Below are 25522 nucleotides of genomic sequence, written 5' to 3'. Positions count from 1 at the left end.
CCACCTAAAAGTCTTAAACATTATTATATATTGTGTTTTGCCATGTGGGGAAACTTGGAAGCTATCGAAGAATAAAAGAGTATTTCAATGAAACAATGCTCCTGTGATTTCATTGGATGTAGCGTAGATAAGGCCTATGATCAACAGATAACCCTAGCTGTTAGACAATGCACCAAGCAGTCAAAACAGTTCTTGTTCGCATGATCTGATTCATGTACTCATATTTTAATAGCTAATAAGTACTCAACAATTATTGCTCTTACCATAGTTCGAAAGCCACCAGTTACTTTCATGTTTATTTTGAACAAGGGTCAACTTTAAGACAGGTGAATTGTTACGAAAAACCTACAATTTAGAGTCTTACCGTGTGTTATTTTCATTTTTTTTTTAAATTGAAAAGGATATTGATGTGATGAAACTCCAATTTTGTTTTCAATTTTGATCCCACAATAACAATGACATTTGCAATTATGTCATAATCCCACAAAAAATAGTTATGGTGGTACTTTGATATATCTAAAGATATAATGTTATATAATAAACATGTACTATTATATAATATAATATTTGTAATATTAGCATAAACTAACACATAGAAATACAAATATATACTAGGTTAAACCTAGTATATAAAATCTACATCATACAAATCATATAAATATTCTAATAAATATTTTTATGGATTAATGAAACAGGTCTAAACTTAAAAAAAACATAATCATGTCAGACCATGATAATAACTTTAAATAATAATAATAATAAAATATTTAATTATTGAATTAAACTCAATTTTTTCTAGTTGATTTTACAGGAAAATTTATTGTAAAAAGCAATTGGATCGCTTATCACATCATTGGATCTTCCAAAAATAGAATTCAAGCTGAGAAAGTATTGTGTGGGCTAGTTTTGTTATTTTTTCTAGATGTTTTTAAATTTATTATTTACTTTATATTTCATGCTATTTTCCTTTATGTTTAGGAATTTTGATTTTATTTTCTGGTCTAGATTAGTTTTTCTAGCCTATAAAGACATTGCAAAAAATTTTAGGAAGCAAGCTTGGTCATAATATTAATTGGGAAATAGAATAAAATTTAAAGGTTTATTATGTTTAACCCAGATTCAGCCTATTTGCTGTTTTTCAATACTTGTTGTTATTTTGTTTATGCTTGCATTGAAAGGCAAGTTTATTTTTTTTTGGAAGGATAAAAATGTAATTATACTATACTGATGAATAGTAAAATGTGTTTATAGCCTATTTAGTAAAAGACTAAATTGCTCCTAGGTCAACATCAATTTAACCAAAAAAAAAAAAAATCAGAGTGAAAAAAAAATTAGAGTGAAAAGACAAAATATTCCTTAGGTAAGAGTTTTTTCATTTTTGCTATTTAAGGACACTACAGCTATTTGACTATGCAAGAAAAAAGAAAAGGATGAAAATGACAATATTGGACGGTTTGCTAATTTTCTTTCTTTTTAAAGGTAATTCAAAAACTTAACTATTAACTATGCTATAAAAAAAAAAAAAAGCAAAACGACCGCGTTGTTCTCTTTAACAATTTCAAAATGATTTATGTACGATGCGCGAAGACTGAATTATCTTTAAAGACAAGTTTATTGATTTTTTTATCAAAGAAATAAAAATATAATTATACTGTAGTGATGAAGTAAAATATACCTATAACCACATTGGTTTTGCTTTCCGTTTTAGCTTTCTTGTTATTATATGCATGCTGTAGTACCGGTGGCCCGGATGACTGATCATCAACCTTTGTAAGAAATAAGGAAGTTGTCCGCCTGATGAATAAAACAGGCCATGCTTGGAGCTTGGAAAGAATAGAAGTAAAATAAAGAAATTACCATCAGATAAAAAGAAAAATAAAGTTAGTATAAATGGACAAATTAACCAGTAATTAACTGAAAAGCTTGCTTGGATTAAAGAAATAATAGTAACAGAAGTTGATTATAAATTTTCAAAGAGCTCCTTCAACAACGCAGAGATTTCGACGACGACTCCATGTGAGCCATGTCTCGGTTCCTGAGCTTCCTACTCTCTCTCTCTCTCTCTCTCTCGCTTCCTTCTAATATCATCAACATTTATAATGCATCCTCGAAGCTTCACATTTTCACCCACTCCTCTCTTCTCTCTGCACCAATTGTGAGTGATCAAGATCTCTTCACTTGTCTGCTTTCTTTATCAACTATGAATCTTCCTGCTGTTATGTATCCCACTACTCCATTAATGCTCCTCTCTCTATTATTATATTACTAATGTTTGTCTTTATTGTTCTTAATTAATCTTTATTAGTTGACACTTCCATTTCGTGTTATCTTCCACTGCTACTGCGTACTTCTCTTGTATTTGTATGAATAATGCTATTTTTTTTTCTTGCAACGTATTTCTTATTGAAAGAGAAGCTATATAGAGAGTTTCTTACGTGATATAATTTGTGTAGAATGCTATATTGGAGAGAGCTTGAAAGAAGAAAAAATGGGGTGCAGTGCTTCTATGTATGCAGTCGGGAAGAGAAAGAAGACAAGTATACCAGAAGTGGTGGTGTACGTTCCTTCTATGAGAATACCAGCACAATCTGATCTTCAAAGGCCACTTAGAGGGTTAATTCTTCAAGATCTTGTTGATAGGTTGGCTTGTCTTCGCAATCAGATTGTGTTAGTGGCTGAGGATACTGGTCTGTTGTTTCTCACAATCCTGCTTATAGTGTTTCATTAGTTTGTGTTCTCTTTGGTTGCTGTGGAGAAATAGGAAAAAGGACATACATTATAGTATCTGGGAATTGTTCATTTTTTCTGTTGGAAGGGATCTTTGAATTTTTTTAATAATTGAAGAGGAAATTAAATTGCAATACAAATTGTGGTCAATGCAGGTGGATCTGCTGTAGCTGAACTGAGGAGGGCATTGGAAGAGTACTTGCCTCTTCTTATTGGGCTCACCAAGAAAGGTTTTGAGGGTTCATTCCTAGGTTAATCTTTTCGTCAGTCTCTTTCATATATTTTTCTAATGAATTGTCTATGTATCTTGCAGAACATGGACTTGAGGGCTTGGTTGAATTCAAGTGGAAAAATCTGGAAGATGGCCGGCTGGTAAGCCTATCGATTCTCTGCCTTCAGCTAGAATACCATTGGTTGGTAGTAGACTGGTAATTTGAAATTGATCAAATATGATTCAACAGGAAAACTCTGTGGCAAACACCTGGTTTGAATTGCTATCCGTCATTCACATGATAGCAATGCTTAATTTGTCTGAGGCTAACTCGTTGATGATCCCTAAGGATCACTCTGGTTCTGGCATCAGGGTTGTATCTTCAGGTTCACATTCGTATCCTTAATGGTCTATGTTTAGTCTTCAATTATTATGACAAAGATCTTTTTTCCAAAATCTCAAGGGATTGTGATAAATGTATGACATAAAACTCAGATTGTAAGAGGGATTCTGTTGATTTACTGCTGAAGGCATCAGGATGCTTGGTATTCTGCGTCAGTGAAATCATGGCTCATTTACCACCAGATATCAAGTAAGAAAACGAATATGCAGACTTAAGAATTTTTCCTGGAACTTTAAGTCAATATGTAAATGTTTGTGATTGATTCTGTGTATCCAGGAGAAAGTTTTCAGAAGATTTTCAGGATGGTGTCCTGGAGGCTATATCAATTCAAGCACTAGGGCAGGTATAATGCTAGTCGACCTCCGACATTGTCTTATGCTTATGTGTTTCCATCAAAATGCAGGCTAACAGACATTTGGTTACCTCTACTATTTTGTAACAATCAATTCTACGGCACGTTGACTTACATTTTATCATCAAATGCGAATTAGAGGAAACTAATACTATCGTCAAATTCAGGGAACTGAAATTCAACTTGGTTTAGCTGTCGAAAGTCAAAAGGCTTCATTGTCGGTGAAGAGGAGGTTGGCATGTGAACAGCTGATCTACTTCGGTCAGGTTTGTGATTACGCTACGCTCTTGTTCTTCCCAAGACTTGAACTGGTCAAGCTCCGATACAACGTTCTATTGCATTAGTTTGTGGGTTATGATTTTAGAAGCCTTTTTCAGTAGAATTCATCATTCAAAAAAGGAGGAACATATAACTTTCATTTGAAATATACTGGAAGACTATTTTTGAAGTACTTTTTCTTGACGTACTTGGTACTTTCCTTGTTTGTTTAGATCTTAACCTTGCCAACCTTCGTTGTTTCTCAAGTTTCATCGTTAGTGTTTGTCTCCATGCTTGTTCAGGCTTATCACTGCTTGTCAGAGTCTAACACGAGTAATATGCATGGAAAGAAGCATCTCTGTTTCATCAAGTGGAAGTTCCTTGAAGCAAAGGTTTCCATAGCAATAAACTTTAAATCCTGATTACTAAATCAATCTTAGGGCTGCATATCACAATTTTGCGTCAACTAGTTCTGATTATTCCATATAACTTATCAGGCTGCAGCTTACTACTACCATGGTCTGATCCTTGACAAGGGAACCGAACCAGCCTGTCATGTTACTGCTGTATGCTGTTTTCTAGCTGCAGATGGACTTTTGTCAGAGAGCAAGAAGGCCTGCTTAACCTTTTGCCTCAACGCTCCTGTTACCAGGTTGGTTTTGACAGTCTTTTGTAAGAAGTACCTAAGAATAATATTTGTTTTACTATCCTTTATTTTCGCTTATTTCTTCGATTTTCCTGAAGATCCCCTCCACTTTGGGGTGCAATGAAGCACTTGCATCAGAAAATTCCTGAAGTTGCAGCAAGGAAGTCTCAGATGTATGGCTACCTCTTGGAAGAAGAGAAGTAAGCAGCTTTCTACTTGACCTTTATTTGTATTTCAGTTCACCTTTCTTTTTTTTTACAATTACTGTCCGAAACCATAATTTTAACATTGTTAATGTTGCAGGGCTCTACAAGCACCGCCTGACCTACCAGATTTCCAATTGTCATTAGCACCTGATGACTATTTATTGCCTGAAATAGATTCAGCATGGGATCGCAACAAGTGGGAAATCCAGAGCCAGCCCCTAAAAGAGCACCCCAAAGATTCTGAAGATGAGACTGAAACTGAATGAAACCCTCTATGACCTCTTCTGTGTAATTGCACATGTACTCTGATGAACTGAAACTATACCATGCAAGGCTAGCACAGTACCATACCTTACCGTGGAATAGCAACAAGATACTTTCTTCTTCATCTCTATCTTCCATTTCCACATCTATGTACATAATGGTTTTAAAATACTGTCTAATAAAACCCGCAAAATTTTATATCTTTAGAAACATGGTCTTCTGTTTTGATTCAAGACAAAAACAAGAATTTTTTTTTTTATTGCACGCTTCACACAGGCAACGGAAGTCAGTTTTCGATCAGTGTTCATCTTTTAGTGCTTATTGTGATTATCACCAAATAAACTGAGAGCTTCTCAGTAACGTTACTAGGGGAAGTTGGATATGAGAGCTCCAATGATTTCTACAGTCCTGATTTTCTGGCGATAAACAATAACCTGTGTAATAATAACATTCTTTCTTAGCAAATATAATTTGAGGATGGTGGAGGCTGCAAAAGTGGTTAAGAATAAAGATTCAATTTAAAGGTGATGAAGCATGACCCAAATGCCCTTAAATTTAAAGGCTCGTGACATTCCAGCCACCTACCCTGGAAACAAAAATTTACAACTATCCGAAACACAAATGTGTCCGTCTTATATTCTATTTATAAAATGTGTGTTCTGCAGCAATACTGTAGCTTCCAATGACAGACAAACATAAGAAAGAAAGACACCTATAATCTGCTCTACCCCATCCCTCCTTTTTAATACCTTATTGTTTAATCTTCTTGGTCAGCCTCTCCTCTTCTCTGATCACCAATCACTCAGTTGCTTGAGACATGAGTTTGTGCACAGATAGAATATTAAGTGCCAAGTAGCAAAAGAAAGCAAGGTAAGACAGCACAGTAGATATCAAGATTTGGTGGCAGAACTTCTTCACAATATCGCAAATAGGAGACCAATAAGTCTCTGGTTGCCCATATTGACTCAAATAACCCACAGCTGTTGCTGCTGCACAACCAGATATCAGCAGCAGCGTCATCACCTGCATGCATACAAATTTCGTCCTCGCATCAACTCATGGGACGATTTAAAGCTAGAGGTGTTTAGCTATTTTAAAGAACGTTGTTTCTACAATATGGTGGTGGATAGAATATAATCAAACATTTTTTTAGCAAAAATTAAACAAAGAAGATTAAAAAGTAACGAGTATATAAAGTTAAATACCAAACCAAAAGTAGAGAGACCGGCTGCTTTGCGGTATATACACTATTATCTGCATTTTATAGCCTTCTACATGTTATATTGTCGGGAGAATCTTTTCTCGTGAAGCAAATTTGCACGAATGCAGGACGTGAATCCATAGAATCTGTCATTTGTAGCTCTTTCTGGATGTGTTTAGAAATATAGCCGTGGTGGTTTTTTTTTTAATAATTTATTTAATAATATATCAAAACGATTTTTTATTTTTAAAAAGTTATTTTTAACATGATAATAACGTGAAAGAAATAAAAAGTATTAATTTAAAATAAAAAATTTTAAAAAAATCAATTTTTTTCAAAATTACTTCTAAAGTACAAAAATAAAGAAGACAGCTTGTTTCATTTATATAGGTCTTATAGGTTAACTGTTTTTAACCCCAGTCAACTGTTATTATTAAAAGTATTTTATTTCTCTTTAAACTCTTCTTCTTATCCCTTTTTTATGTGGGAAAAAAAAAAGAAAACTTTTGATGAATGACTTTAATTAGGTAGGTGGAAACTAATTTTTTGTTGTCCCTTGAAATATTTACAGAAGAAGGTGACAATGAATGAACGTTTGTACAATTATGCTTATATTCATGTGTTAGAAAATCAACATATATTCACTTACCATGTCATGCAAATGAAGAAAAAAATAATTGATAGGCTTTGATCCTGAGCGCCTGAGAGGCCAAACAAAGAGCATTGACAGCACAGTGAAGGCAAACACAGTTGCATTGACACCAAGTAAAAACCTGCAGAATAACCCAGAAGCAAAAAGGCTTAGCATATCTCCTGTCTAGCTAATTATAATACGTGCTTAAAAGTTCTCAAAACCCCACAAAATCAAAGAATATATATGTTTAGTGTGTAATTACTTCATGGCAGAACTTTGTTTGTAACTTGGTGTAATGGCCAGCCCGAGAAGGGAGACTGGCTCCTTTGCAGTGATCATTACGGGAATAGCAGTCATAGTGGAAGTAATGGCTAAGAACCTCAGTGTAATTTGAGCCATGATGAGACTTCTCTGTGATTGACTCACGGTTGGCATGCCTCCTGGAGAGTTGGCTTGGAAAAAACCTTTTTCTGAAGTATTCTGTGGAGAAGCCATGGAAAAAAAACCCACTCTGCTGTAGATTCTGAACAACAAAACAAAAAAGCCGGAGAGCAAATAGAGGATGAAATCAAGGGAGCAAAAGGGGATGTCACTACAGAGAAAAAAAGGTGTTTTATGGGGATGCTTCCTGGTTAAAAACTAAGGACGATAACCTAGTTTGATCTAAAGCTTCTGCAATCAGTAATAAATATGTGAAGAAAACCCACCCACCCACGAAGTGACAGGTCAGGAAAATCAAAGCAGATGCCAGCCCACAAGGAATCTTTGAAGAAGAAGGAATTGTCTCTCTACTTTTCGGAATTGCATATCCTTTTCTGTTTCCAATTAAACAAAATTCAGTTTTTTTTAGAATAATCAAAATTTAGTTTAAAAACTCATAAGAATATTTGTAATAATGAAATGGGTAAATGCCAATCTTACCAAATATTTAATCTCTGGGAAATCACTTTATAGAAAAAGTCTTATGCGTGGAATAAGTGCGTCTTATTAGTGTTTATTATAAATCTAATATTTGAAATATTTTAGAAAAAACGTTTAATCATTGTACCATTTTCTTCCCCTCTTGTGAGCCGAGACTTAGGTCAACCGTTGAACATCACTATCTAAATATATTTATTTTACTTTAATGGTTGTTGGACCATGATAAAATTAAAAAGTCAATTATTTGAATAGAAATAAATGATATCACTTATTTAATATATATATATATATTAAATAAGTGTTATTTTATATGGTAATATTTTCAATTGTTAACATTAAATTATATAAAAAATAATAATCAATGGAGCTAAAAACTTATCAGCTACGTAAATATAGATACGGATTAAATACCAAAATAAATAACTAAATGAAACGATCCTTTCAATAATAATAATAATAATAAATTAGTCATGAACACATTTTTGAATAATCGAAGGACATTTGTTAATAAAGGTTAGTTATGTTGTTTCTTTCTTGATTAGTATGATTGATGATTTATTTATTAATTATTGTGATAAACCACCTTCCATTTGCTTTTTTCTTCTTATTTTTATCCAATTTGTGCTCACAGGATATCTGTTCGGTGAAGAAATTGTTTGATGAATTATTGATAAATTGTTAAAAAAAATTTATATTATTATTAGGGGTTAAAGATTTGTAGCAAGAGTTGAAATCTCCAAAATAGAATCCTCTTACTCGTAGGAAAATTAAAATAAAAATCCTCCAACTCTTAACCCACCATGAAAAATAATATTTTAATTTAAATATATAAAAATGAAGGTAACCTGTACTTTTCTCTTTATATATATATAATTATATATTATTCGAGTTCAAGCAAGAGGCTACTTCCAAAACACTATAAAAGTAATTGAATTTGATTAAACATGTAGACAGCTACAGGGCAATTGTCAAAAGTTTTTTTTTTTTTTTTAAAAAAATAAGACAATAGGATTATATTCACGAAGGGCCTAAATACCCAATTGCACAAATATGGGACTAGAATGTTTGATAATGTTCAGAGCCGATCTCAAACAAATTAAGCACAATAAAACAAACCCAAGTAATTGTATTTAAAGGTCTAACACAACATTAAAGAATAGATATAAATTAATGAGATATAAATATTTTTTTTGAAAAAGATAAAAATAAAATTATAAAAATAAATCTATTTTTTTAAAGTGAATTTTCCATTTTAAAACAAGAAAAATACGAAAATATATCTTCTTTTATCCTAGTTATTTCTCTTTATTTTATTTCAAAACAATAATCAAACACAAGCTCAAATTATTAGATACACAAGCTCCTTTTATCACATAACAATGGAATCCAAGTTTCTACATAAATAGGAGAGCATATATAACTACCACATAGTAGATTACTTCTCACGACATAAACCCAGCTCGTCAAGGATATCCATGAAGGTATCAATCAATCAAGCTCCACTTGCCTGTGAAAGTAGTTTAGGACTTTCATGCCCGAAAATATGCATCAATCAACTCCTTTGAAAAGCTGTAAATAGAGAGCAATTTCTTGAATGATAAGAAGATGAATTTTCAAGATAAAAATGAGATTTCTAATCCCAAGTTAACTATTTTTTTTGCTTTTACATAATTTAACTGAAAAGCTGGACATGACAAGGATTGTAAAAAAAAACACTTGTTAATACAACACAAAATCTTATAATTTTATTTGAAAATAAATCAAGAAAATTAACAAATTCATTTATTTAAATGAAATTATTTATGTGTGTGTGTGTGTGTAAACCTTAAGGAGAAGGATAAATTATTATAGTTCAAGAGACATTTCAACATTAATTAGAATAGTGAAATAACACAATTGTCCCTCACTAAAAAAAATTACTTTGAACTAAGCATTAGAGGCATTTTTATTTTTCATCATCATATAATTGTTTTTTTTTTTAATAAATTGTGTGTAGTTTGGTTATTTTTTTATTGTACAATAAAATTACTAATATAACATAGCATAAAAAAAATAATGATTCTAACTCATTTATCTTTTTATTGTACAATAAAATTACAAGTTAGTATGTGGGGCCTTCATATTATTTAAACAGCATATGCGAGATTATCCGACCATCAAATATCATCTTTTAAGACAGCATTAAAAAAATCACTCTATTTTCTTCATAATGACGTGGTATTTAAACCAAACACACATCTAATTTAGTGCTCATTGCCATTTTTTTTCTTCTTCTTTTTCTCCTCTTTGAATTCATTGTCAACCCCTTCAAAAGTTTAGACAAACCCTTTCAATTTTTTTTCTTCATATCTGGTCTCTATCCTTTTTATTACTAGTTTTTTTTATTTGAATAAGCTATAAAATTAAAAATGTTCTTTCAATTTTACCTCTCTTTCATTTTCCATCTTTTAAATCTGTATTTATTATATTAAATTCTATTTTTTATTTTGAATTAGATATAAAAAAATAATTTCTCCCCCCTTTTATTTTTTTTTAATCTTTCAATTTTGGTCATCATTTTTTTCATTACTATTTATCTTTATTATGCTCATTTTTTAGATATTATTTTACAATTTCATCCTTTATATTTTTTTAATCAAATTTGATCCCTATTATTTTTATTGCTATATTTTTTAATTTGATAACTTTTTAAAATTGATTTTCTTTCACGATTTCGTCCTTCAAAATTAAATTGGCTAAGAATTAAATTTTTTGGTTGAACTTAAGTCAAGAATTTTACAGTTTGTGAGTTTTAGAGATTATACCGGGTGTAGAAGATTTACACTAGCTGGCTTGTTTTTTTTAAAAAAAAAAGAAGAAGAAAAAGCTAATGTTTTTTTCACTCTTAGTTTAGTGTTTTTTTTTTTTTTTTTATGATTTGTCTTCTCAAAGATTAGTCACGGATTCATAAACAAAATCATTAATTTCAAATGGTGATATGGGTAGACTTTTGTTTTATGGTTTTTTTTGTAAAATTGATTTATTTCAATTTTATTCTTCAATATTTTATTTATTTAAAATTGATATTCCTACCTTTTTTTTTCTTTTTTTTCTATTGAGTTATTTTAATCTTGTGTCTATGATCACAGAGCTTGCAAGTTAACCTGGGTTAACTCAGATTGTTTTTCATTGTTATGAGTTTATGACCAGAGTCACTAATTAATAGGTTGATGCATACTGACTTTTTTAAATAATTTTTTTAAAAAAATTGACTTATTTCAATTTCAACCTTCAATATTTGATTTATTAGAAATTGGCTGCATATTTTTTTTCCTTTCCTTTCTATTGGATTATCTTAATTTTGTATCCATGGTTGCGAGGTTTGCAGGTTAACTTGGTTTGACTTTTATTTTTTTTATTACTTTTTTAAATAATTTTTTTTTTATTTTCATCCTTCAATAATGAGTTGTTTAATAATTAAGGTTCATAATTTTATTCATTTTACTTTCAAACATGGTTATCCTAGTATCATGACCAGTCAAATATTTTTCATCTTGAATCGAGTAGCCTCAGATCGAGTTTTTTCTACCTTTTTTTAATTACGTATTTTTTTTTAAAAAAAATCATCCAATTGAGCTTCAACTTTTTTTTTTCATTTTTTTTTCTTTTGAGTTATCATATTCTTATTTGATTTATTAGAAATTGATATCAAAACTTGTTTTTTCTATAGGCCTGCCTTATTTTCTGAGCTTAATAACAGGTCCAATCTCAGTGTTCATAGAATTACAGTTTATGCTTTTGTCAGTTGCTTGAGATGCATATTTGATTTTACCAAGTTTGATTTCAAAATGTGCTAATGGGTGTCATTTTTCAAGAAATTATAAAACAATAATCTTCAAAATTCCTTTAGGTTGGACAAGGGATAGATGAGTGTTGGAACTATTTTGCTGTGGTGCAGACCTTCAGAAGCTTGGTGTGCATTGCTTGGTTAATATCACATAGGTCTTGTGCTCCAAAGATGGTGGTGGCACCTTCAATATTACTAAAACAACTAATTTTTTTTTAAAAAAAAAAACAACTAATTTGTGTGGCGTCGGTTTAACTATTTATATGAACAATAAATATCTAAGCTTGATATATTATCTTTATATGTTCAGTTAACAAATTTACATCTAAGCTCAATGGTTCCCATGTAGCGGTGATAACCTGAGAATGTAGGTTCGGACAACATGCTTGATGAATTATTTTCTAGAAATAATGTGAGGTTGTGGGTTGGATCAACAGGGGCAACAATATATTTCTTTATAATATAAACTACATGTTATTTGTTTTTTTTAAAAGAAGATAAATGACAAAAAAAAAAAAAATGAGGCCAGGCTTAGAGGCTTGCTCAAGCCCTCGTGCCTAGGTTTTCGTTAAAAAATTTATTTATTTTTTCAAAAAAAAATAAATAGAATAAATGATAAAAAATAATACAAGTTCAGGCATGCAAGCTTCACTCAGACCCTTATGACTAGATTTTTGTTAATATATTTTAAAAAATAAAAATAAATAAAGGATAAAAAAAGTACAAGCCCAGACCTGCAGGCCTTGCTCAAGCCTGCATGCTTCGGCTTTTGTTAACAAGTTCATGGTTCAATTAATTGGTTATTTTTATTTTTTTAATTTTATTTTTTAATATAAGTTTTTTATGTTATTTTTTATTTATCAATTATATCATTTAATATAAGGTTTTTATTTAATTTTATTTTTTATTATTGAGTTAATGGTAAATTATTTATTTTATTTTTATTATATAATAAAATTTTGTTGTTTTTTTTTATTTTTAGTTTTTTTAATTACATTATTCAATATAAAGTTTTTATTTAATTTTATTTTTTAGTATTGAATTGATTTTTTTCTTTAAATCTATCCAGTAAATAAAATCATGTTAAAATAACTTTTATATAATTTATTTTAAAACTTGGCTTAAGAAATTTTTCAACTTTAAACCATTATACCAAATTTCATAACAATGCAAAAAAGTTTTTGTTAGTCGTGGGTGATTCTGATGCCATTTCATGAAAATTAAGAACCCATCTACTTTCTGCTGTCTGATTAGGAATAGGTGCAAAATTAGGTGATCAAGTATCAACGCCCACCTGGAGGCAAGCTGAGCTTCTTTCTGCAAGCCATCTCCTTGTTATTTTTATTTATTTATTCTAAGAGAATTGGAGTAAAATATAAAGTATTGAACAATTTCATGTTATTATAGCTTCCACTAGATTTTGATACAATATTATATAGTGCAGAAGTGGTAGATTATTATAAGACATCGACTGTTGAAAATCTAAGTCTTCGATCGACTTTGTGCTTTTCATAATTGGTGTGAGGGGCGGAATTGAAAATTTTAACTGGGCCATCATGAAAACTATAAGGTTTGAGAGCAAGTATTTTATTTTTAAAGGGGCTAAATGCATAATTTTATGAAAAAATTGAAGAAAAAATTTATACATATAGTGCTATAAATTTGGTAAACAGTAGCAAACAGTTGATGACGGCCCATAAGTTAGAAAATTCTATGCATCTTTCATGAACTTGGACCAGCTACAATGCACGTATCTGGTTTCCATGCTTACAGGTGGAGAATGTTTCAAGGGAGTAAATAAAAACATCCACTTCTTTTAATGCAATGGAAGTTAACGAATGAGGGTTAATGTTTCGAAGTAAGAAGTTACAGGCCTAATGATCATCACCGGTAGTTTTATTATGCATAGATACTGGAAACTACAGCAAGCTTGGGGGTGCCAAGCTCCCCACAAAGCTTGCCGTGGATCCGCCCCGTGAGAGCTGTATCTGTAGGCTTTGTAGCAAGTCCGAGTTCTGTCTTAGTTGCTTATTTATATGCAAAGTTGGGAGTGATTTTGCAGAAGTCAATAATTTCTTTTTTCAGAAAAAGTAGCTTGTTTTTTATTATTCATGCTACTAGTTTTCCCAGTTCACACCATTGATTGTGAGGTATACATTTAGGTGATCCTTTGAAGATGGTAATAGATAATGCGAGAAAGGGAGTTCCTCTACTGGAAATAGTTGAAGGATTATCACAAGATGCTGTCGTGATTCCATCTAACCTCGATGTAAGACGATACACTGTTTACTTAAATTGTGAAGAACTCCTTTATTTCTCCTATGATGGTAGACATGATTAGCATAAAATCATCTAAACTGTTGAAAAATGAAACATAGACATTGCTAAACCACCTGTTGGTGTTCTTTGGCATGCTATGGAGTGTCTTGTCGTTCTTGTGAAACTAAATAGAGTGATTGTTTCTGCTACAGGTTTTAGCTGCTCTCCTACCTAGAGAAACACTTCTATGGAAACTAAATATGTTGAAAGTGGCTTCAAAATTTGCAAATTCACACCTCCATGCTGTAAAAGCTCAAACACTTGTACTTTCTAGGTCTTTCTCTTTTGCAATCCATTGTGTTACAATAGTTTCTTGGAAATATATAATCTCTGTGCAAGTCCGTTGAGATTTTTATAATATTTTGAAATAGCTCAAGACAACAAAAACACCAGAATTCCTCTGTTTTTTTGATCTGCAAAATGCTTAGTTGTAGATTTATTGACTGTATCTTTATTGAATAGAAGAAACCTGAAATATCAAAAATCTCAGACTACATTAAATTGGTATCCTCGCTCACTGTTTATTGAATATAAACAGCTTCGTTTGTGAACGCCTAAATAAAGGCCATAAGTTACCCTTATCATTTGAATTGCAGAATGAACATCCGCAGTTGTTTTTATTCAATAAACAGCAATATTTCTTTATCATTGCATCGCATTTGAATTCGAGTCAATGGAAGTCAACAGCCATTTGCATGTAGAATGACAGCAGGAACTTCCACACACACATATATTTCTTCTTTTTATTTAATGAATGCAAATGTCATGTTTCCTGGATGTGGTGGTGCTTTTTGTTTTTGCCCCTTCAAGTCCGATAATTTTGAAAATGATGAGGTTGTGTTCATTGTTTGTCCTTTTTAGCGGAAGGGATCAGTTGCTGCCAAGTGAAGAGGAAGGTCAAAGACTTAATCGTGTTCTTCCAAAGTGTCAGAATCGCAGTTATAGTGGAAGTGGTCATTTTCTTCTCCTGGTAAAAAAAAAAAAAAAAAAACTCTCTCTTTCTGTTTGTGCATCTAAAATATATCGCGTGTCAGCAGTTGCCTTCCAAGTTTTTTTAAGAAAAAAAGTGCTCAATTTTGGCAGGAAGATGTCTTTGATTTGGCAACTCTCATCAAAGGTTCTGCTTTTTATCGTCGCGGAGCACACCAAGATTATGTTTCGGATTATGTACCACCAACCCCTTTAGAATTTAAACAAATATACGAGCCAAACAGGTACTATCATTTTGCCATTTTATAGAGATAAGTTATAATTCCTGTTTCTCAAAACCATACAGGATCGTGTGCTATGGTAGTATATTTTGTAGTAGATAATGGTTACTTCAGTAGTCGTCATTTTACAAAGTTTCTGTAATTAAGGTGGAGTGAATAATGTTTATCATGAGTAATCCTTTCTCTCAAATGTGATGTTTTAGGTTGTTTCTGCTTGCCATAAGTTCTGTCATGCTCTCAACCTTAGAAGATGGGAAGATAGTGAGGGGCCTTGCGGGAATCCCTTCGGAGGGACCTGTTTTGTTCGTTGGTTATCACATGTTAATGGGATTTGAGCTGGCCCCGATGGTATCCAATTTTTTGTTGGAAAGAAATATTTTTCTGAGAGGTTTAGCTCATCCAGTTCTCTTCATAAGAACCAAAAAAGAGCGATTGCTACCTCCATTGTCACAGTTTGACACATTTAGAGCAATGGGAGCAGTTCCTGTTTCAGGAACCAATTTATACAAACTTCTAGCTTCAAAGGCTCATGTGTTATTGTACCCAGGAGGCGGCCGTGAGGCCTCTCATCGCAAGGTAACTTTGAATGGTTGAATTTTGTCATCGTAATCAAAACTAAATTTTGAAAGAAGTTCCACATTCATATTGTTCATGAATTAGAATTTCATCTAATGATTGCAATCCTATTGTAGCATAGCATTATGCCATCCTTCTAGTACTCTGCCTCCCTGAAGGAAATTGTTTCAGAAAATAGGAAGACAGTGAAGTAATGATGGCTCTTCTCCTTTTCTATTAGCTCACACAAGATCAGAAGAACCTCGTGACTTATTTGTATTGAGATATGGCACCATTGGTTCTTCCGTGATATGTTTCCTCCTCTTAGATTCTAATTGCTAATGTTTTTTATTTAATATATCCTGTATGATGTCAAGTTGCCGATTTCAACTGTATATTGTCCTCCACTCCACAAAAATTGTGATTTAGCATTGATTTACTGAACAGAAAGGAAACTCAGGTCTGTTTCGAGTTGGTTGGGTGTATCGTGTTGCTATTAAAATGATGAAATATGTTGGATTCGAAAAGCTGAAGCCTCAAATAGCTTGGATTTCTAATCATTTTATACTTATCAGGGTGAACAATACAAGCTGTTCTGGCCAGAACAATCTGAGTTTGTTAGGATGGCAGCTAGGTTCGGAGCAAAAATTGTGCCATTTGGTGTTGTTGGAGAAGATGATTTTGGTGAAGTAAGAAGCCCTACTACTTTATTTGTTTCCATCTGTTCATTTCTAGCGAGCAATGTTCTTCTGTGTAGCGATTTTTTTTTTCATTGTCTTGTTATATGAATATACCCTGCTGAATGATGAATGATTTAATCGTTATCCAAAATGGCATTTGTCATCAAAGTTGTTAGGATGCTGGCATGCAAACCCGACAAGACAAAAGGTAAGGGACAAGATAAAATGAGAAATGACACACAAGAATTTACGTGGTTCACCCAATTTGGCTACGTCCACGGACAAGTATAGAAGGATTTACTAAGTAATGTGGGAATACAACTTCTCTCTAATAATAGGAGAACAACAAAATCTCTCTATTATTAGGAGAAAAACACCTCACTTACTATCTCACAAATACCTCACAATTTTGTGGGATTATTCTCTCCTCACCCTCTCTTCTTTCTCTCTTGTGGTGTGTCTATAATGCTTGAATGCATTGCCTATTTATAGGCAAACATCCATGCAAAAGATAAGAGCAAGCAAGCATCCATGCAAAAGACAAGGGCAAGGTAGGTGGCACCAAATTTATGCCTAACATTGTTGACAAATTGGTGCCTAACATTGTTGACAAACATTGTTGATTTTGTCAACAATGTTAGGGTGATTTCACATTCTCCCACTTGAAGACTTTGATGAGTTAATCAAGTCTTCACACTTGATTATTTGTGCTTCTTCTATCCTTTCTATACTTGTCATCTTCATGCTGCTTACATTTCTGCTAGGCCGTAAGAGGATCTGCACCATATATACTTATCAGTGTTAACCGGTTTCGTTAAAGCATCTGCTGGGTTTTCCTTTGTGTGAATCTTCTGAAAATCCACACTTCCATCTTCCACCACTTCATGAACAAAGTGATACTGAACATCTATGTGTTTTGTTCTTGAATGAAACGCTGGATTCCTTGCAATATGCAAGGCACTTTGACTATCACAATACAAAAGAATATTCTCTTGTTTGTGCCCGAGCTCCTCCATAAGTTTCTTCATCCATATTGCTTCTTTACAAGCTTGTGTAGCTGCCATGTACTCAGCTTCTGTTGTGGATAACGCTACAACAGTCTGAAGTTTAGAAACCCAACTCACAGCTCCTCCTGCAATTATGAACACATAGCCTGTAGTGGACTTCCTTTTCTCAAGGTCACCAGCAAAATCTGAATCAACATAATTTCTGATAGTAAATTCTGATCCTCCATAACATAATGCAGCATCTGAGGTACCCTTGATGTATCTCAAGATCCTTTTAATAGTATTCCAATGCTCTCTACCAGGATTTGCCATGTATCGACTAACTGCTCCCACTGTTTGTGCAATGTCTGGTCTTGTACATATCATGGCAAACATTAAACTTCCCACTGCTGATGCATACGGTACTCGAGACATCTCCATCCTCTCTGCTTCATTGCTAGGAGACATACTTGAGGATAATTTGAAGTTAATAGGAAGTGGGGTGGAAATTGGCTTACAATCTTGCATGTTGAAGCGTCGCAAAATCTTCTTTAAATAATTCTTTTGAGAAAGCCAAATCTTCCTCTTACTTCTGTCTCGGTAAATTTGCATCCCTAGAATCTTGTTTGCTGGTCCCAAGTCCTTCATATCAAATTCCCTAGCCAACTATGCCTTCAATTCTTGGACTCGATCTTTGTTGGGGCCTATCACCAACATGTCATCCACGTACAACAACAAAATGATGAAATCTTCTTCAAACCTCTTGTAATACGTACAATGGTCTGAACTGAGTCTGTTGTACCCAAGGCTAATTATGAAGGAATCAAATCTCTTATACCAACACCTCGGCGCTTGTTTGAGACCGTATAGAGATTTGTTCAACCTGCAAACCAAGTTCTCCTTGCCTGTTTCAGCAAAACCCTCTGGTTGGAGCATATAAATTTCTTCTTCAAGTTATCCATGAAGAAATGCAGTTTTCACGTCTAACTACTCCAAGTGAAGATCAAATATAGCACACATTGCTAAGACTACTCTAATTGTCGTAAGTCGTACCACCGAAGAAAATATCTCATTGAAGTTTATTCCTTCTTTCTGAGCATATCCTTTCACCACCAATCTTGCACGATACCGCTCCACTTGATCATTGCCATCACGTTTTATCTTGTAAACCCATTTGTTGCCAATGGCCTTTCTTCCTTGTAGTAGCGGAACAAGATCCCAAGTATTATTCTTATGCAGAGCTTCAATCTCCTCTTGCATTGCTGTCATCCACATAGATATATCTGTGCTTTTGATAGCCTCATGGAAAGTTGATGGCTCTCCATCCTCTGTTAGAAGACAGTATGCAATGTTACTTTCAGTAACATATTCTGAGTGCCAAGCCGGTGGTCTTCTTTCACGAGTTGACTGCCGAACTTTAGGAGTTTCAGACTCTATTTGTTCTTGCTCTTCATGCTCTGGTAAAGCTTCAGAAGAAGCATGATTCTGAGTATTTTCCACATGGACTGCTGTAGTCTCCTTTAGAATGATATTATGTTCTTCCATTTGCATTTTACCTTCTACAAATATGACATCTCTGCTGATCACTACCTTGTGGGCAGTGGGATCCCATAAGCGATACCCCCTCACTCCATCAGCATATCCCAAAAATACACATTTTCTGGATTTTGAATCCAGCTTGCTAACTTCTTGTGTATTGTACATCACGTACACAGGACTTCCAAATATATGCAATCAAGAATAATCAGCTGGTTTTCCAGTCCACATCTCCATCGGTGTCTTTAGCTCAATTGCGGTTGATGGAGATCGATTTATCACATAACAGGCGGTATTGACTGCTTCTGCCCAGAATGATTTTCCTAGACCTGCAGCTTTCAACATTGCTCTTGTTCTTTCTAATAGAGTTATGTTCATCCGCTCTGCCACTCCATTTTGTTGTGGAGTGTATGCCGTTGTGAACTGCCTTTTGATACCTTCATATTGACAGAAGTTATCAAATTCATCACTAGTATATTCTCCTCCATTGTCAGTCCTCAAACACTTGATCTTCTTTTCAGATTCAAGTTTCACCCGCGCTTTGAAAGTTTTAAAGACTGTAAGCACATCTGCCTTCCTTCTAATTGGATACACCCAACATCTCCTGGAGAAGTCATCTATGAATGATACAAAGTATCTTGCTCCTCCCAAGGATATAACCGGTGCTTGCCATACATCAGAGTGAATCAGGTCTAAGATGCATTTGCTCTTAGTTGTTGATGTGCCAAACTTCAACCTATGTTGTTTACTTGTAACACAATGCTCACAAAAAGGTAAAGTAACCTTTGTAAGCCTAGGAAGTAACTTCTGATCAGAGAGAACCTTTAAACCTTTTTCTGACATGTGACCTAGTTTTTTATGCCACATCATCGTCTTCTCTTCTGCAGGACTGGCTGATGCGATTGATGCTTCTGCCTCATGATGTGTTTCTCCCATTAATGCAAATACATTTGCAACTGTCTTTCTTGCCTTTAAAACCACTAGCGCTCCTTTGATGATTTTCATAATTCCATTGTCTGTTCGGATCTTACAGCCAAGACTATCAAATTGTCTTATAGACAAAAGATTCTTCTTTAAGTCTTTCACATGTCGCACTTCTGAAATAGTACGAATTAAGCCATCATACATCTTCAATTTGATGGTGTCAATGCCGACAATCTCTAAAGCATGATTATCACCCATGAACACTTTGCCTCAAGAGATGGGCTTATATGTATGGAACCAATCTCGATTAGGAGTCATATGCCATGTTGCTCCTGAATCCATTAGTCAGACCTCAGTGAGCTCTTCTGTATCTATAGAGATTGTCGCTGCTTCACTATATAAAACATCTCTATCTTCTGAGGTACTCGCAACACACCCTTGAGATTTTGATGACTCTACAGAATTCTCTATACCCTTTTTAAACCAACAATCCTTTTTGAAGTGCCCCTTTTTGCCACAGTTGTAGCATTTCACAGCCTTCTTACTTCTTGATTTGGACCTCCCCTGCCTTTGACTCCCACTAGAGCCACGCTCCGTTGATCTTCCTCTTGACACCAGTAATGCCTCTGCTTGGTTTGAACTGTTTCTGTCTCCTTTGTTTTTGCGCCTATTTTCTTCTTCCAAGATAGCGGCTGCAACATCATCGAAGACTAGATAATCTGAGAGGATATTATTTGTCAAGTTGATAATGAGTTAATCATACGAATCAGGAAGACTTTGAAGTAGAAGCTCTGCACGTTCATTTTCCTCTATTTGCTGACCCAATAAAGTGAGTTGTGAAAATAGAGTTCTTATTGTGTTGATATGGTCAGTCACCGATGTGGTTTCTGCCATTCGAAGGGTATAAAGTCTCTGCTTTAAGAAAATCTTATTATGCAAAGACTTGGACTCGTATAGCTTTGTTAGAGTCTCCCATATCTCCTTAGCTGTTTTCTTCTCCGCCACACTTGATAATACTTCATCGGCTAATGCTAAATGTATGTTAGCAATAGCATTGCCATCCATCTCATTCCATTTTGCATCATCAGTGATCTCCGCGGGCCGATCCCCAATTGTTGCCAAGCAATTATCTTTCCTTAAGATTGCCTTAATTCTCATTTTCCACAATGAGAAATTGCTCCCATTAAACCTCTCAATCTCGTACTTTGCTGCCATTGTATTCACCAAGATCTATTCAACTATCACTGTTTCACAGATCTGTAACGTATATAGAAATAGTATCGTGTGAATAATACTTCACTAAGTAAGTTCCTAGGAAAGATTGGAGGGGTCATAAACGGTCCCGCTTAAAACTCAATCTCCTTAGACAGAACTTCCTAGACTGTATTTAATCACCGCACTGACTTTCTATATACGCCAACAGCAACGTATGTGAACAGTACCGTATGGATGAATAGTACCGTATACGTGAATAGTGTCGTATACACGAATAACTTTTGTGTATTAATCAACACCAACCAGAAGGCTCTGATACCACTGTTAGGATGCTGGCATGCAAACCCGACAAGACAAAAGGTAAGGGACAAGATAAAATGAGAAATGACACACAAGAATTTACGTGGTTCACCCAATTTGGCTACGTCCACGGACAAGTATAGAAGGATTTACTAAGTAATGTGGGAATACAACTTCTCTCTAATAATAGGAGAACAACAAAATCTCTCTATTATTAGGAGAAAAACACCTCACTTACTATCTCACAAATACCTCACAATTTTGTGGGATTATTCTCTCCTCACCCTCTCTTCTTTCTCTCTTGTGGTGTGTCTATAATGCTTGAATGCATTGCCTATTTATAGGCAAACATCCATGCAAAAGATAAGAGCAAGTATAGGCAAACATCCATGCAAAAGACAAGGGCAAGGTAGGTGGCACCAAATTTATGCCTAACATTGTTGACAAATTGGTGCCTAACATTGTTGACAAATTTGTGCCTAACATTGTTGACAAACATTGTTGTTTTTGTCAACAATGTTAGGGTGATTTCACAAAAGTGTGCTAGAAATGTTTGATGTGGTAAAACGAGCAAAAACTAAAATGACAGCAGTCTCTTCATGAACTTACTAATGCTGCAAGGGAGTTGCATAAAAGCTTGTGATCTCAAGTTTACTGGTATTTATACATGTGTTGGGGACAGTGGCGGAGCCCCAATGGAGATTAAGGGGGCAATTGCCCCTTAATTCTTTTTTTTTTATTATTAAAATATTTTTTATATTAAAATTTTAATATAATAATTTAACAAGTTTTTCTTTTTTTTTTAATTATTGTTCCTACTCCTTTTCTTCTATAAAAGTTTTAGTCCTAAACTATTAATTAGTTAAATAATCTTTTATACTTTATGTTTAATATTTTAGGTGAATTTCCTTTATTTTTTTTTACTTATTTTATTATTTAGTTTTAGTTTTATTCCTTAATAATATGATAATTTATTAATATATGTATATTAATATTATATGCATATGAATATGAATTGAAATGAGTTTTGATTAATTAATATGAATTTTTTTATGAATTTCATATAAAAAATTATAGTAATCAACGTACTAGTAATTGAAAATGAAATACTAAACAACTCAAAAAATCAAGGATGCAATAAAAAAATTAAAAAAAATATATTAATATTTATATTTAATTCACTTGTATAAAATAACAAATCAATAAAGAATTGTTACTAATAATTTCACTAATCCCTAAAAGATTTAGAAATAGATGAATGAAAGTTTAATTGTATATATTGAGAAAGAATATCTTTAATGAAATTAATAATGAAGTCATTATTAAGCAATTTTAAAATATAAAAACTTGAAAAAAATAATTATAATGTAATTTTTTTTATTTTAAAAATATTTTTAAATTAATTTTGCTTGACATGAGTTAGTACATGCATTTCAAATTGATTTCTCTATCATTTTAATTCCAGTAATTAAAGTGATACTAAAATAATTAATTTAAAAATAAAAAATTAAAATTTTATAAATAAGTTTCCTTTCTAATCTTTGTATATAATATATAATATCACGCATATATAATTTGCCTTTTAGTTTAAAATTTTATGGATTCGCCCACTAGTTAGGGACTGACACCATGCATAACTCACCCGTGTCGAATTCAAAATCTCTCAAACTAGCTCCGAAATAAGCTCTACTCTCTAAGAAATAATCGGTTCCATATTCATCAACTCAGGTTGTTTTTGACTATGATGATCAAATGAGGATTCCGTTCCTTAGGGATTACATAGAAGCAGTAGCAGATGAACTGGGTGTGAGAGTGAGGTATGTTTACTGAGATCATTAAATCATTTTGCTACCAAATCCTTATTTCAAGTTCCCTTTCCTTTCCTTTTCAGCTTTTCGTTTTAGAGATATCATATTGCTGTGATGACAGGACTGAAGAAGATGGTGAGGTGGGAAATCAAAATATGCATCGTTTGGGAATTTTACCAAAATTTCCAGGCAGGTTCTATTACTACTTTGGAAAACCGATAGAAACAGAAGGTATGTTCATTGGTCACCCCTTGTATTTAAACCCCAGAATACATAGCATAAATTCAATCAATCACTGTGACCAATTTCAAGGACCCAGTTCACTTTGGTAGCTGATAATTAACTTAACTAGGGTAGGTGTCATTGAAAGTTTGTAACTTTTGCTTAAAATTCTTAATGCAAGGAGGTTTCATTGAATATTTGATCATATATGTTGTGAAGGGAGGAGGCATGAATTAAGAGACAGGGAGAAAGCTCATGAATTATACCTGCAAATCAAATCTGAGGTGGAGAAGTGCATTGGTTTTTTGAAGGAGAAGAGAGAGACCAATCCTTATAGGAACATATTGGCCCGACTATCTTACCAGGCCACGAACGGCTCTACTTCTCAAGTTCCAACATTTGATATTTGATTCTTCTGCTCAAATGAAAATTGATTTTCACCATTCTGATCTCGAAGAAGCTCAAGATCTTTCAGTGGGATAATTGTAGCTGGGGTATCATGTAACTTTCTGGGAGTTAAAAGAAATTTCATACATAGTTGAAAAATGACTTCCAACCACCTTTCTGGGTTTTTTTTTTTCTAATAATAAAATGTTTCACTTGCCCCAAGCATTAAGGTATATTTATTAACTCTTAAACACATTAGTTTCTTTGTAAATCACAAAAGGAATTAAGAATAAAAACCATTCTCGGAACCCATTTCCTGTTTTGCGTTGTGATCTTCCTCTTCGTACTCGTCATGATGCTCTCTTCTTGAAGTTCATGCTTGATTTTTCTTCTCTCCTCCAGTGAATAATCCAGGTTTTGGTATGCAATCGCTTCTGTATCAATGGTTTTCTTCGAACTGTTTTCGGATATTGTCAGCAAATCATCTCCTGTTTCACATGATGACTGATGTTAGAGCTCAAAGAAAACCGAAATCCAGAAAAATAGTTTCTAGTCAAAGTTTTGTTCTAATTCCTTGTTTCTTGTGTTTTGTATTGCATTGAGTTTGTTCAGTTCTAGCTCTGACCAGACCAACACAGATGCAAATGAATAGCTTTCAACTTTAATATTTCTTGGCAATCAAACACATAAAACAAAATTACTTTCCAGTCTCACCCTTCCTTTCGACATCCTCAATTTCCTAGCACAATCCTATAGCCCGGGTTAGATCCTTTTTTCTGTAAAAAAAATAAATTGCTGGCAACAATTTTCTATCACCATTGTCTAGACCTAGATGCAAGATTATTATTATTATTTCTAAAAACTGGTGTAAACAATAATTTTTTCTTTCTCACCAATGTTTAGGAATTCTCTATCTCTCATTTTTCTAATCAAGGACTAGAAATATGAAAAATAAATTTGTGGATCAAAATTGAGATTTTAATATTTAAATGGTCCTAGATGATATTACTTGTAAAGATGAAGGATCAAAGTGTACATTTTGCACTAACTTTGGACACACTACCCATTTTGAATAATTTTTCACTTTAACCATTCATCTTTCAATTGTTTCTTTTCATAAAAAATTAGAAAGCAATTGATCTTTTTTTAGAATCAAATCACAAATGTGTAATGAATCCACATTAATCTATGAGTGTGTTAACAGTACATTACAATGGGTTTTTTTTTTTAATATGCCTAGAACATCTCTCAATCCTTATCTTAGGTTGGGTTTAATAACTACAAAGAATTCATTAAAAAAAAGAAAAAAAAAAGGCTAAGTGTGTTGGTCACGTACCTAACCTATATAAATGTCCTGGTCACCATATTAGGTGTCACATGATTAAATTTTTCACCCCACTATCCAACCTTGTATGGCATTTTAGTGCTTAACTAGACTAAGTTTTGCCCCATCCTTTTCGCTGGTGTTTTCTATGATTGTTTGTTTCGCTCACTCAAAAAGGTTTCCATAATTATCTTATCGTAAGCAAATAACAAACACAAGCAAAGGATACCAAAACTATAAGAAGATCTCTAATCCTTTTTTAATCTCGTCAGCAAAGAATTACATAATACAAGAGTGTGTGCTATACACATAAATCACATCCTACACACTTAAGGCTTTGCAGCCTATTTATAGACAAAGATATATGAGTTACAAGGCACAACCATGATCCTTATTTTTTTAGAAC

The 25522-nt window shown here is 33.2% G+C and overlaps 3 protein-coding genes across 3 annotated transcripts; 2 read left to right on the top strand and 1 right to left on the bottom strand.

Annotated features, from left to right (window-relative positions):
• Positions 1 to 2087: 2087 nt before the first annotated feature.
• LOC105140596 (uncharacterized) lies at positions 2088 to 5277 on the top strand. Its single transcript, XM_011047478.1, has 13 exons — positions 2088 to 2155; positions 2454 to 2687; positions 2883 to 2957; positions 3041 to 3099; positions 3189 to 3324; positions 3434 to 3530; positions 3618 to 3684; positions 3861 to 3959; positions 4254 to 4343; positions 4449 to 4603; positions 4696 to 4797; positions 4901 to 5122; positions 5172 to 5277. The coding sequence occupies exons 2-12, from the start codon at positions 2489 to 2491 to the stop codon at positions 5067 to 5069; spliced, it is 1248 nt and encodes a 415-aa protein (XP_011045780.1). The 5' UTR covers positions 2088 to 2155; positions 2454 to 2488; the 3' UTR covers positions 5070 to 5122; positions 5172 to 5277.
• Positions 5278 to 5807: 530 nt separating this feature from the next.
• On the bottom strand, positions 5808 to 7570 carry LOC105140595 (CASP-like protein 1F3). The gene is made up of 3 exons (XM_011047477.1): positions 7165 to 7570; positions 6918 to 7041; positions 5808 to 6090 (listed from the first exon to the last, which is right to left on the bottom strand). The coding sequence occupies exons 1-3, from the start codon at positions 7395 to 7397 to the stop codon at positions 5866 to 5868; spliced, it is 582 nt and encodes a 193-aa protein (XP_011045779.1). The 5' UTR covers positions 7398 to 7570; the 3' UTR covers positions 5808 to 5865.
• Positions 7571 to 11171: 3601 nt separating this feature from the next.
• On the top strand, positions 11172 to 24243 carry LOC105140627 (acyltransferase-like protein At3g26840, chloroplastic). The gene is made up of 11 exons (XM_011047521.1): positions 11172 to 11190; positions 11533 to 11562; positions 13812 to 13918; positions 14121 to 14242; positions 14830 to 14938; positions 15052 to 15182; positions 15383 to 15755; positions 16310 to 16423; positions 23104 to 23192; positions 23305 to 23418; positions 23632 to 24243. Exons 1-11 carry the CDS (start codon positions 11172 to 11174, stop codon positions 23813 to 23815), a joined length of 1392 nt encoding a protein of 463 aa, XP_011045823.1. The 3' UTR covers positions 23816 to 24243.
• Positions 24244 to 25522: the final 1279 nt, after the last annotated feature.

Source organism: Populus euphratica, unplaced genomic scaffold, assembly GCF_000495115.2.
Source record: "Populus euphratica unplaced genomic scaffold, PopEup_1.0 scaffold116.1, whole genome shotgun sequence".
Classification (NCBI taxonomy): domain Eukaryota; kingdom Viridiplantae; phylum Streptophyta; class Magnoliopsida; order Malpighiales; family Salicaceae; genus Populus; species Populus euphratica.
The sequence above is the reverse complement of the archived record's forward strand: the minus strand, read 5'-3'. Positions and strand labels throughout refer to the sequence as shown.